Raw genomic sequence first — 12872 nt, forward strand, 5'->3', positions numbered from 1 at the left:
AAGTGGGCGGTTCCAAGTGGCCGCGGCAGGATCTGTTTCCGGTAGCGGCGGTGACTCGTCAGCAAGGCTTTGAGGAACGCGAAGCGAGGTATTGAGGAGTCTGGACCAGCTAGGTCCTGTAGTACCTAGCGAGCAGATATGGCGGCGGCTTTTCGCAAGGCGGCTAAGTCCCAGCAGCGAGAACACCGAGAGCGAAGCCAGGTAAGACCGCACAGCCCTCCTGGGACTTTTCCGTGCCCGCCTGGGCTCTCGCCCCACGCCCCACGAGGACCCGGGGCTTGGGTCCCAGCTGTACCTAGAAAAGCGTAAATACTGCTGGTGTTGCGGATATGGCTGAGGCTGAGCTGTGGTCGGGGATTTGTCCTTTTCTTTCCATAGAGAGCACCGGCTGGTCCCCAATATTTGGGGTTAATCAGACCTATCTTGCCTTACAAGATTTCAGTGAGAAGATTGAGGCCAGAGCCCAACCTGGCTGAAGTTGGAATCTACATCCACAGTCAGCTCTCCCTGCTGCTTATAAGGTCCATGGCCGAAGAGATTGGTGTTACTAATCTGCCATCATTATGTGTGCGCTTTGGGGTTCGCAAAAGTCTCCACCTATATTTTGGTTTATGCCTCATCTTGCAGTGTTGGTGTTTTCCATCCCAGATGTAGGTGGGGAAACTGAGGTCCAGAGCGTTACTTGACCTTTTAGGACCATGCCATCTCGGAAGAACAAGCTAGGATTTTGGAGGTGGATGTGTCTGTATGGAGAGGTTGAGTAGATATAAGTTTGTATGCAGAATGAATGTATCCGTTGGATTGCTCTGAGTGACCATGTATCTGATTCAGAAAAGCCTTTGGAGATAAGCTGGTCCAATTTCATTTTCCGGATGAGGAAAGCATCTGTGAGTGATGATATCGAACTAAGGCCTCTTAGCCACAGTTCAATCTTCTTGCTTGATAGCATTTATTGTGCGTTTTCAGTCTGCTCAGAAGTATACTGAGTCTAGTTGAGTGGGAGTATAGTTGATCCCCTTGTTTGGGAGAGTATATATATGGGACACCAATGAAGAGGAAATCAAAGTTCAGATAGGTTTTGTCTTTGCCCAGAGACATACTGGCAAGTGGGAAAGACAGAAGTCACATCAAGTATTTTGAATCCAGAAGCTACTAAAAGATGAATAAAGAGGCAACTGTATGATGAATGGCACATAAAAAGTGCCAAATGTGAATGGGAAGAATAGAAACGATGAGAGAACATCATGGTGAAACTTGTTCGCCTAAAGAGCAGTGTGCCTAAAGACAGAGCACTACAGTAGGCTAGGTGCAGCCCGACATGCTTTATAAGGATTGGTTCATAATTCTACAATGTCCTTATGAGGTGGATGTTATTCTTATTTTACAAATAAGGTATCTGGTGTGTAAGGAGATTGAATGTTGTATCCAAAGACAATTATGGTTATAGGTAGTTTGATTTAGATTATTAGAGAAGGGAAAAGGTGTTCAGGGATGGCCATAGCTGTGCCTAAGTAGAAATAGGGCTTCGAGGGAAGAGAAAAGAACAGTCCAGGCTGAAAGAAGGAAAAAGACATTGGCCCCCTATTACCTATTTGGACTTAACTCTGTGGGTCCTTCAGTGAGGTAATGGGGAAGATGCTGCAGATATTTTGTATGGAAGGGGTCAACTTATGTAAGCTATTTCAGGTGAAATATCAACCGGCCTTCTCTAATGCAAAGGTACAGTCAAGGGGACACAACAAATTTCATAGTTTTTGCCTCATCCTGTTGCTTTTTTAACCCTTGACTTTAATTGCATCACTGTGTCAACCTCCCTTCATCTATTGTTTTTAAAATAAAAATTATCAAGGAGGGAGGAAAACAAGAATTACCAGCAGCTGTTTGGGGTATTATTTTATTATTTGTTAATTTTTATTTATTTTTGTCTTTTTGAGAAAAGGGGGTCTCAAAAAAAGGGGTCTTCTCCAGCCTCAGCCTCAGAAGTGCTGGGATTACAGGCATGCACCACAGTGCCTGGCTTTTAAAAAATTTTATTTATTTATTTATTTATTTATTTATTTATTTATTGGCAGAACCAGGGACTGAACTCAGGCCCTTGCACTTGCCAGGGAAGCGCTTATTCCACTGAGCCAGCTCCCCAACCCCTATTTCTTTATTTATTGGTGCTGGGAATTGAACTCAGGTTCTTGTGCTTGCCAGGCAGGTACTTGTGCCACTGGGCTACATCTCCAACCCTATTGGGTGTTATTTTAAATATTGAATTATTTATTGTATCATTTGAAGATGATAAAGATGACTATTAACATTCACACCAAGTTATTTATTTATTTATTTTCCTGTATTTAGGACAGGGTCTGCAGGATCTATGGAGTCTCACTACATGGATTGGACTCATAGTGATCCTCCTGTTTTCAGCCTCCCAAGTGCTGGGATTACAGGCATGCACCACCACGCTCAGTCTCAATCACTGTCTCAGTGTGCCCTGGGGGTGGGGCTGGCACAGCACACCAGGGATCGAACCCCAGCCTCTGTGCTCTGCCTAAGCAGGTGCTTTAGTCCATTGCCACCAAAATTATGATGTAAGTTTATTAGAAGTGTATGTGCTTCCTCTGAGGCAAAAATTGTTCCAAGCAAAAGAGGATGCATTCTATAGAGTATGGCCATACACTATAGAAAAGCACACATTGTGGCCCCAGACAGAATGGGTTCTAGTTTTAGCTTTGCCACCTACTGGCTCAGTATTCTTTGGTATGTCCTTCTCTAACCTTTATCCCCCTTTTGGAAAATTGGTGTAACAATAGTTATTCTTTTAATAGTGATTATTTTAATTTAATTTAATTTAATTTTATGTATTTGGTAGAGGGTCTCACTATGTATCTCAGACTCGTAGTGATCCTCCTGTCTTCAGCCTCCCCCACTGCTGGGGTTACAGGTGTGTGCCACCACGCCCAGTCTAGGTGGCTGGCTCAGCACTCCCTGGGGCATGGCATATGGTTCCGGGAATCAAGTGCTGGTCCCTGTGCTTTGCCTTAGTTGACTATCTTGCTGGCCCCTTTTTTAGTTTTTTTTAAGGAAAGGAAAGGTTTATTTGGCTCACAGTTTGTGAAAGTTTCAGTCCATACTAGACTGGCTCCGAGACAAGGTGGCACATGGCAGAGGGCAACAGTTCATGGTGGCATAAAACAAGAAGAGCAAAAAGAGGAGCAGCTGCTCTTTGTGATTCTTGTGAGAACTGAGGTTGTGTAATGAAGATAGTATCATTGCTTTGTAACAGAGTAGGTGCCTAATAAATGCAGCCTATGAAGTTGCTGTAAGCAAAAACATCTGAAAACAAACAAAAACATCTGAGGGCCGGCCAAATAGCCAAATAGCTCAGTGGATTAAAGCGCCTGCAGGCAGGTGCAGGGGCCAGGGGTTCAATCCCTTGGGCGCTGAGACGGTGATTAAGACTGGGCTGGTAGTGGGCACTTGTAATCCCAGCACTTGGGAGGCTGTAAACAGAAGAATCACTATGAGTCCAATTTAGTAGTGAGACCCTGAACACATTGTAGACCCTTCCCTGAAATACAGGAAAAAAAAAATTAAACAAAAACATCTGGTACTGTTTCTTTTTCTTTTTTTTTTTGGCAGAACCAGGGATTGAATTTAGGCCCTTGCGCTTGCCAGACAAGCGCTTATTCTACTGAACCATCTCCCTGACCCCTGGTACTGTTTCTGACATAGATTAAATGTTCAACATATAATTGTTTATGGGAAGATGATAAGATTCAATCTTTGCATGCTCCAGATTATCAGTATTTGTGTCAGAGAAACAATTGTCATGCTTACTTTTCTCTCATACCTTGTACCAAAGGTCCAGTTACCCAGGCACTTGCTGTGTGACAAGCCACAAACAGATATTACCACTTAGGGAAGCTCATCGAATCCGTACAGTAACTTTGCAAAGTGTTATTGTTACTAATTAACATTTAGGAAAGAGCTCAGAGAAGTGAAGTGACTTGTCCAAGGTCACAGCTTAAAAGATAAAGCTTTGATTTGACCCAAGGTCTCCATATTCTAAATTTAGCTCCCTTAACCACAGTTGGCTTCCTGTTACTGTTTTCCCTTTGTAGTATTTTGTAAACCCATGGATTAAGCTGGTAGTAATTTTAGTACAACTGGCAACTGCTTGCTTAGTGCAGAGTCACTGTTGCCTCTCCCTGTCCTTAATAGGCCAAGGAACATACTATGGCCGTGCTTGCGACCTGCCTGGCGCCTGCATGGTCCCTCTCATCTTTGGGCAGAGCCCAGTAGGGGGAGGGGAGTGGAACAGGGTAGTGGGTTAGCTCCAAGGACAAGGATTTACTGAGTACTCTGGGACTCTTGTGCTGATCAGGTGTCATGTTGAATTGAGCATGTGTTTGCTGAGGAAATTAAGTGCTTTTTTTTTCTTTTATCTTCTAGCCTGGCTTTCGAAAACATCTGGGCCTGTTGGAGAAAAAGAAAGATTACAAACTTCGTGCAGAGTGAGTGCCGTCTTTCTGGTAGAGGTGCTGCCAAGAAAGCTTACAACATTCCCAGACTGGCTAAAGTGTCCAAGTGTCCATTGGGGAATAATTTCCTGCCATTGATAAAATGGCCAAAGCTCTGGCAGCCTGTTGGATATTTTTCTATGACCTGAAACTTCTCCCTTTGTTAAGACAGAAGGTTTACTTAACTAGTTGAATTTTAAGTCTTTTTTGTAATGTTGCTCCAGATAAATATCTTACAGTGGCTTTGTTTTGTTTCTGCCCTGTTGTTTGAACCAAAAGCTGAATTTTTCTTCCCTTTCCTTAAAGTGTAAGATAATAATCTGAAACTCCATTCATCAAGTCTCTTAAATTACTGTGTTGTGATGTGGAATGAGAAGATGTGAAAATGAGACTGAGTGTGGGTGATAATGAACTTTGAAAATGTTTCATAAGACAGTTATGTCCATTCTTTTTTCTTTAGCGTTTCATTTGCAAAATACTTAATTGTTTGTTAGTGATACATGTCAGATGATATCTTTGTTATGCTCATGGTGTAGATGGTATTGATGGATTAAATGGCTTTCTGTAGGTCCCAGAGATTGTGTGTGTTTGTGTTTGAGACAGAGTCTCACTATGAAGTTCAGATTGGTCTTGAACTCACTATGTGGCCCAAGCTGGCCTCAAACTTGCAGCCATCCTCCTGCTTCAACCTCCCAATTGCTGGGATTACGGGCCTGTGCCACCACATCCAGCTAGGAAACCAGAGATTTTTTTTTTTTTTTTTTTTTTTTTTCCCAGAACTGGGGATTGAACTCAGACCCTTGCGCTTGCCAGGGAAGTGCTTATTCCACTGAGCCATCTCCCCGGCCCCAAACCAGAGATTTTTAAGGCTAATAGTAATACCTGAGTGTGTGTGTGTGGCGGGGGGGAAGTAATACTTGTGTGCTATTACTGTACTAGTTAGTGTTCTAGATTTCCAGTTTTTTCTTCCCAACAGTCTTCTGGGAATAGGTTAGTAGAACCATGCTCATTTTACTGATGAAATTGGGATGCAAAGAGTTAACTAACTTATCCAGGGTTACTTAGCCAGAAGTGGTAGAATGTAAGTGGTAGAACTCAGTGGCTCCAAAGTCCATTCTAGTCATTGAGGTATATGGTACTGTGTAGTTTCTGATTCATTCTGGTATTTGATATGAAACTTGTGCCAGAACCCTGTCTGAGGAGTTTTGTGCTCTTATTTTTATTTTTAATTTATTTTTTGGATGACCCCCTGTAAGGATGAGTGGTACTAAGACAAATGTGGGGTGGGAACAGCTACTTTTGGGTATGATTGGGATAGGCGTGGACTGTAGATTGTGGACCCTATAGAGACATGAGCCCACTTCAGTGAAAGTAGAATATGGGTCAGCTCCAGTCATTGCTTTGGTATTTTTGAATTTCATTTCATAGGAATTTTTAGGTGCTGTGAAGTTTGCTCAGTGAATATGTTTCAATGAATCTTATTTCATCTGCTTTTTTAGTGACTATCATAAAAAACAAGAGTTCCTCAAAGGTCTTCGAAAGAAGGCTCTTGAAAAAAATCCAGATGAATTCTACTATAAAATGACTCGGGTTAAGCTCCAGGTGGGTTTCTGATGGATCAATTGGTATTTCAAGCCTCAAATTTTGGAAATTAAAGCTTGGGAAGGAGTTGGAGAGGGTGGATTCTTGGCTTTAGTTTTGGTCTTTTCCAGTTGGTTTAGGTACTCTTGGTCAGAGTCCAATGGAGATCTGGCTCTTCTTGTGCAGCATCTGTTTATCTGTGTGTTTTTTTGTTTTTTTTTTTTTTAGCTCACTTTGTGACTCATGCTGGCTTAAACTCACAGTGATCCTCCTGCCTCAGCCTCCTAAGTGCAGGGATTACAGGTGTGCACCACTGCACCTGGCTTTCTCCTTCTGTATATTGAATTGTTTAATGTATAAATCTGTTCTAAGTAGATGGCTGGAGGTGCTGTACTGAACTTAGTACCAACAACCTTGGATTGTTGTTATGGTGCAACATTTGGTCTTTGTTGTATCTACAAGCTATACCAACAATTTATTAATGGTTTTACTTTAATAAGGAATGTGTTTTTTAAATTTGGATTTTAGGATGGAGTTCACGTTATTAAGGAGAATAAGGAAGAAGTAACTCCAGAACAGCTAAAGCTAATGAGAACTCAGGATGTCAAATATATAGAAATGAAAAGGGTTGCTGAAGCTAAGGTAAAAATTTACTCCTTACTCTGTTATATTTTCATTGGTTAAAAATGGAAACATACCTGTCAGTCTTCAGTTATCAGTTAATTTCTTCTGGCAGTTACAATCTTAAATTACGATTGATTGTGTTACTGCTTTAGACTTATAGTGAACATGGTGGAGTAGAGAGTTCAAGTTGGAGAACAACACAGGTTAAATCCAGGCTCTCCCATTTATTTGCCTTGTAACTATGAGTAAACTAATCTCTTTGAGACATTTCCCTTATTTCCATCTGAGAGGATTGGTGTAAGGATTGAGTGAGTTTTGTGGAATGCCTCACCCAATACCAGGACATGTAGTTGTTAATAAATTGTAGTGGTCTTTTCTTTTACTTAAAAGAATGAAATTTTTTGCTGGCTGGCAATAATGATGTGAAATGATCTAAAATTTTGCAAATTTATTTCTGAGACTGCAGAAGAACCCAATAGTAAGTGAGATCGTTTGTATTCTAGAAAATTGAAAGACTAAAATCAGAGCTCCATCTGCTGGATTTCCAGGGAAAGCAACAGAATAAACATGTGTTCTTTTTTGATACCAAAAAAGAAGTTGAACAGTTTGATATTGCCACTCATCTACAGACAGCCCCAGAACTAGTTGGAAGAGTCTTTAACAGACCCAAGATAGAGACCTTGCAGAAGGAAAGAGTGAAAGGAGTTACCCATCAGACTCGACTTAAGGTAATTTTCTCCATTGTTACAGAGTTGGGGAGTTGGAAGATTTTGTTTTTTCCTACTATATTTTATATACTTCTCTCTGGAAGGCTCCTTGAGTTTCCTTAGAAAAATGTAAAGAGCATTTGATGATTAGGATGGAGAATAGAGAGCAACAGAAAGGCTACCAGGCAGTGTGCTGGGGGGTGGGGTTGTATGTTATCCTTACTGGTCAGGGGTTTAGGCTTTGGCCATTAGCTTTGGGTTTGAATAATCGTAGCTCTGGCCCTGTTCTTTGTGGTTTTAATACTTAAAACAGATGCCAACATTTAAAAAATGCCAAGCAAGGAGGGAATACTGGAGATTTAGGGATGGATGTTGTGTACAGGTCTTCAGTATTAAACTATTGGCAGTGAATATCCATATTAAAAAGTCTTTCATAGTATGCATTTATGACCAGAATTTCATACTGACTTTCCCTTATGGTGCTTTCCATCACTATAACTGGGCGATGGAGAAGACGTGCTTTTCCTCAAAGCCTTCTGGAGTTGAACTCTCACTTCTGACTGATTCATTTTTTAAAAAATGCTGTCAGTGTGTTTCGAGTAGACAGCTGTTCTGTTTTGATTTGAATCATTTACACCGCATCAGTTTTGCTTCCAATGTTTAATTTCACAGCAGTTTTCTCTAGCTCAGAGGCAGCTAAACTTGCTTTAGTAATATAAATACTCCTAATTAGTTTGACTATATTGGGTAATCCCATAAATTTGACAGTCTGTGCAATAAAGTGAAAACAAAAGCTGTCTGAAACCACTGCTGTGAGACTATGCTAGAATCGGTGAATTGTTGAAATCTGAGGCCCAATAATATTTCCTTTTACGTAGCTAACACTTCCAGCTGAGGAGCTGGCTGACTAGTGTTCTCGTGAGAACCCTGATTGTCAATTAGTTGTATTTTCAATTAGCTGTGTCACTGACACTTCACAAGGATTTTGTGGTAGTCCCTGAAGAGATTAGTATTCCATACTCCTATGTAGAATAGTTCATCATTTTAATTCTTGAGAAGATTTGGATATTGCCATTTTTGTCTAGTGGTGTTTGATTCAGTGTTGTTTAAAGCAAAATTATTTCTATTAAGAGACTCCTGGTGGGTGAATTGCAAGTGTATAACTTGGAGGGGCTGAGCACCCCGTAGGCTTCATGAGGTCTGTGAACACCCCTCCCAGCACTGAAATTTTGTACAAGTAGGTAGATACAGGTCGAGCATTCCTAATCCAAAGCTCCAAAGTCCAGAATGCTCCAAAATTTGAAACATTTTGAGTGCTGATGTGATGCCATAAGTAGAAAGTTCCTAACCTGACCTCACTTGATGGTTACAGCTAAAATGTTGGCACATTAAAATATTGTTTAAAATTACCTTCAGACCGTGTGTATAAACATTATTCAAACATTAATGAAATTCATGTTTAAATTTGGGTCTCTTCCAATATATGTCATTATTTACATTATTTACATCCTAAAATCTCCCAAAATTCTAAATCCAAAACACTTTCGGGCATAAGCATTTGGAATGAGGTCTATTCAGTTTGTATCTCGAAAAAGAATTTAGAGCTTTCGTGCATTTCTGAGAAGTTCAGATTTCCCCGAACTTAAGGACCCCTCTAGATTTTTTTTTTTTTTTTCAGAACCGGGAATTGAACTCAGGCCCTTGTGCTTGCCAGGTTATTCTACTGAGCTATCTCCCCAGTCCCCCAACCCCCCACTAGATTTTTGAGGGAGTGATCAGCCATGTGGATTCTCAGGTTAGCCCCTGCTGAAAAAAAAAAAAAAAAAAAAAAAATCCTTCTCTTTGAATTCTGATTCTCAGGCACCAGCACTCTGCCTGCTCTCTGTTCACTGATGTGTTCTTGTCATCAGCTCTGGTGACTGAGGCACTGACACAAAGGCTGAAGCAGCTTAGAGTAGTAGTGGAAACATTCCTGGAATCTAAGAGACTCAGGACGACCTGACTGTGCTCCAAGTGAACCTTGTGCCCTTGGGTCAGTTATTTTTTTTTCTAGGCATCCCTCATTCTGCAGTTGGAAAGTAACAGTTTTGGTAAGATTGTTTCCAGGGTTCCTTTGAGCTTTAGAATGTGATATTCCTAAAATTGACAGCTTCATATAATTACGTTATGTTGATTCTGGGGTAAGGAGGGAATTAATGAAACCATTTATGCATTTGGGCTTATGTGGCTTAAGAATCAGTTTCTTACTCCTTTGTTTGCTTTGTTAATTGTTTTACTGAAAAGATCTGTTTCTTCTATAGCGGATAGCTAAAGAAAGACAAAAGCAATATAACTGCCTGACACAGCGGATTGAACGAGAGAAGAAATTATTCGTTATTGCACAGAAAATTCAAACACGCAAGGATCTTATGGTGAGGAGAGGAAGCCTCAGGCTTTCTCTTTTTTTTTTTTTTTTTCTTTTTTTCTTGTAAAGGTCTTAACTGAGACTGGATTTCAGCTGTGTTAAATCAACCCAGTGAAAATGTCTGCTCCTTAGGGGCAGTGGTTTGAGCCAGTGTCTATTGCTCTGACAGTGTTGAAATGTTCCTTGATTAAGAAGGTAATAAGGGGGTTATTAGTCAGTGCCTTGGAACAGCAAAGGGTAGGATCGGGTAGCATATGAACTTTATAGCTTATGAGCAGCTCCTGTAACATTTAAACAGGTTAACAAAACAGTGCATGTCACTCATTGGTGTTTAAAAATAGACAACATTGTGTAGTTAAATAGCAGAGCTAAGGAATATAAGATGCCTCTTTCATATTATTATCATTCCTCTAAATGTCAAATTCTTTAGCCTTGCAGATCATTGAGGTCAGCTTTTCTCAACTGGGGTTCCGTGACAGAATTAAAATTATAATTTTAAAATTATTTGAACACCTCCCTTTAATTTTCCCAAGGACTGTACATAGCTAATAGCATTCTTGATGCCCAGAGGAAAAGGTAAGGCATTGCATACAGCAGACACGTAGGGCAGTAGGGCTCTTGCTAAGGACTGAACCAGTGGCTTTCTCATTGGTAGTTTTTTAACCTTCCTATTTTACAAAAATCTGTTTGCTGATCGTCTTTTTTTTTTTTTTTAGGATAAAACTCAGAAGGTGAAGGTGAAGAAAGAAACAGTGAATGCCCCAGCCATTTACAAGTTTCAGAGCCGTCGGAAGCGCTAAAGTGTTATAGATAAGCCTTATTATCATTTGCATAAAAAATAATTCAATTTTTAGTAATAACTTCAAATTCCATTATTTCAGATGAGATCAGTCATATTCTGGGTGGCATGGTCATAGGCCTACCTATTAGTTCAAATGGCATGGCTTTCCTGTTTATAACCATGAATTATTATTGATGTCTTTCCGTGAGCAATATTAAAGCCCCTTCCCCGTATCATTGTTTCTGATTTGTCAAATCATTCTTACTTTTTTTATACAGTACTTACATTTTTTTCACTATGGAAGTTACATATCATTACAACAAAGTAGAAAACAGATTAATTCATTCTTAATTTTAATACTTATTCAAGAACAAGAAGTAATTATTGGCTACGGGGAACTAAAATTACAGAGGTGAACAATGGTGAGCATTCTGTTTTACTTAATTTTATAAAGTTGTGCATTAATTTTTATATTGTTTTGTAACTATAATTTTAATAAATAATTTTACATCCAATTTTTAATTGAATCTTTCTGTTACATCACTGAAGTTTTCATAAGTAATATAGTAAAAATCAGAATACTTATTTTTATGCTTATCTAGTGTTCTGTTCAGTGGATTGACTGACTGTCTGTCTGTCTTCTTTCTTTCTTTCTTGCTTTACAACAGGGTTTTACTATGCAGTTCAGGCTGGTTTTCAAACTCACTAGGTAACCCAGGTTGGGCTTGAACTTATGAAAACTAATGTGGTGATCCTCCTGCTTCAGTCTCCCAGCTACTGGGTACTGGATTACAGGTGTGTGCCACCATGCCCGGCTCCTTATTTATCTTTTTTTTTCCTTCATTTATCTTTTTATTGGCTATTCAGATGGTTTCATAAATCATCCAAGGATAATTCTTTTTCTTATGCCTTACATCTATAGGTGGATGTAAGGAACTAAACCTTTGGAAAACTTTGGAACTAAATAACTCAGGGGGGCACCAGTTTTTCCTGGATGAAGCTCAAATCAGAATATACTAGAACTTGCTCTGTTTCTGGCCTCCAGCTACTCTTGATTCTGAGGCCTTGGAATCACAGATGGCTTCACACTGGGAATACAGACCCAGGCCCTGTGGGCCAGCTTCCTCTTCTTCCCAGGGTCCCATTCTTCTCTTCCTTGTCCATATAGGGATATAGGCTGAGGCCAGTTGGAACAAGACTGAGCATGCTAAGAATAAATGTGGGAGAACACAATGGGAACAAGGCTCTAGGAGGCTTGCTCAACCTCATCCCCTTGTAGGAACAGCTTTACATGCATTTAAAGGATTTTTACTTTCTTTTTTTCAGGATTTAAAAATATTATTGTTAATAGTTAATGAGTAACTGTTAGGTGCCTATATATAACCTAAAGTGAAAGAAAGTCTTGCCTCATAGTGTACCCAATGAATTCAGATCTTGGCATCCTGGAAATTAAGAAGGGCCAGAGGAACAGAAGATAGCAGCTTTTGCCTTCAGGAAGGAAGTGCTCCCAGCCTGAGCTTCCTTCTGGGGAGGTGCTAATCTCAGCTAATGCTGATAGTCCTAGGAAACTTGAGTCCCAAGCTAGGGAAGGGATCTGTCACAGGTGTGTTTGAGCTTAGGAGGGGCTTACTGGAGTGAGAGGTGAGGTTGGGAGAATTTTCAGGTAGTGCATGAAAGAAATCTTGTGTTACACACTAAGCGAGCAGACTAAACACTGATCTACTCCTAGGTTCAACAGCGGGGTCCTGCTACTCTGACTCAGCTCTGCTTGGTAGGAAGTGGGAAGTGGCTAAGGAGTGTGTGAAGGCCTCACAAAGTACGCCCACACAGTACTCACATTCATATGTAACTCAGGTCTCATAAACAGTTACGGACACAGCCTTTTGTGCACAAACAAAAACGGTGATGTTTAAAGGCATGCACACAGGTCAGGAGAAGAAGGAAAACCCATCATTGATCAGGTAAGATGATAAGGCTAGGTAACCTGAATTTCTGTGACACACGGCTGTCTCGGGCCTAAAGATGCTAGTGGAAAAGACTGCCTGCCCCTTGTTAGTAACCCTCAACAAACTCCAGTCTCATGAATCCTGAGACTAGGCCAGGGATATGAATCTGGTATTTGGTGGAGCTCCCAGTTCTGGCTCACTGGGGAAGGGAAAGGTATTGTTTCCTCATAACCCACATCTGTAGATCAGAGGATGGACTGGACTATTCTACCATTCTGGCTGTGCTGACTGCGCAGCCTACAGAGTGGAGTGCTTCTC

The 12872-nt window shown here is 40.6% G+C and overlaps 1 protein-coding gene across 1 annotated transcript; it reads left to right on the forward strand.

Moving 5' to 3' along the window:
* The first annotated feature begins 28 nt into the window (after nt 1-28).
* On the forward strand, nt 29-10849 carry Utp11 (UTP11, small subunit processome component). Its single transcript, XM_004641048.2, has 7 exons — nt 29-201; nt 4444-4505; nt 6011-6113; nt 6621-6734; nt 7220-7444; nt 9724-9834; nt 10544-10849. The coding sequence occupies exons 1-7, from the start codon at nt 139-141 to the stop codon at nt 10625-10627; spliced, it is 762 nt and encodes a 253-aa protein (XP_004641105.1). The 5' UTR covers nt 29-138; the 3' UTR covers nt 10628-10849.
* The last annotated feature ends 2023 nt before the right edge of the window (nt 10850-12872 follow it).

The sequence above is a fragment of the Octodon degus genome, unplaced genomic scaffold (assembly GCF_000260255.1).
Source record: "Octodon degus isolate 3935 unplaced genomic scaffold, OctDeg1.0 scaffold00130, whole genome shotgun sequence".
Lineage (NCBI taxonomy): Eukaryota > Metazoa > Chordata > Mammalia > Rodentia > Octodontidae > Octodon > Octodon degus.

What these genes read in the sequence shown, in the direction of transcription:
- Utp11 (XM_004641048.2), top strand. Translation starts at nt 139, where the DNA reads ATGGCGGCGGCTTTTCGCAAGGCGGCTAAGTCCCAGCAGCGAGAACAC. An exon ending in TGACTCGGGTTAAGCTCCAG is followed by an intron (nt 6,114 to 6,620) that starts GTGGGTTTCTGA and finishes TTTGGATTTTAG; the next exon opens with GATGGAGTTCACGTTATTAA. An exon ending in AAAGGGTTGCTGAAGCTAAG is followed by an intron (nt 6,735 to 7,219) that starts GTAAAAATTTAC and finishes TTTGTATTCTAG; the next exon opens with AAAATTGAAAGACTAAAATC.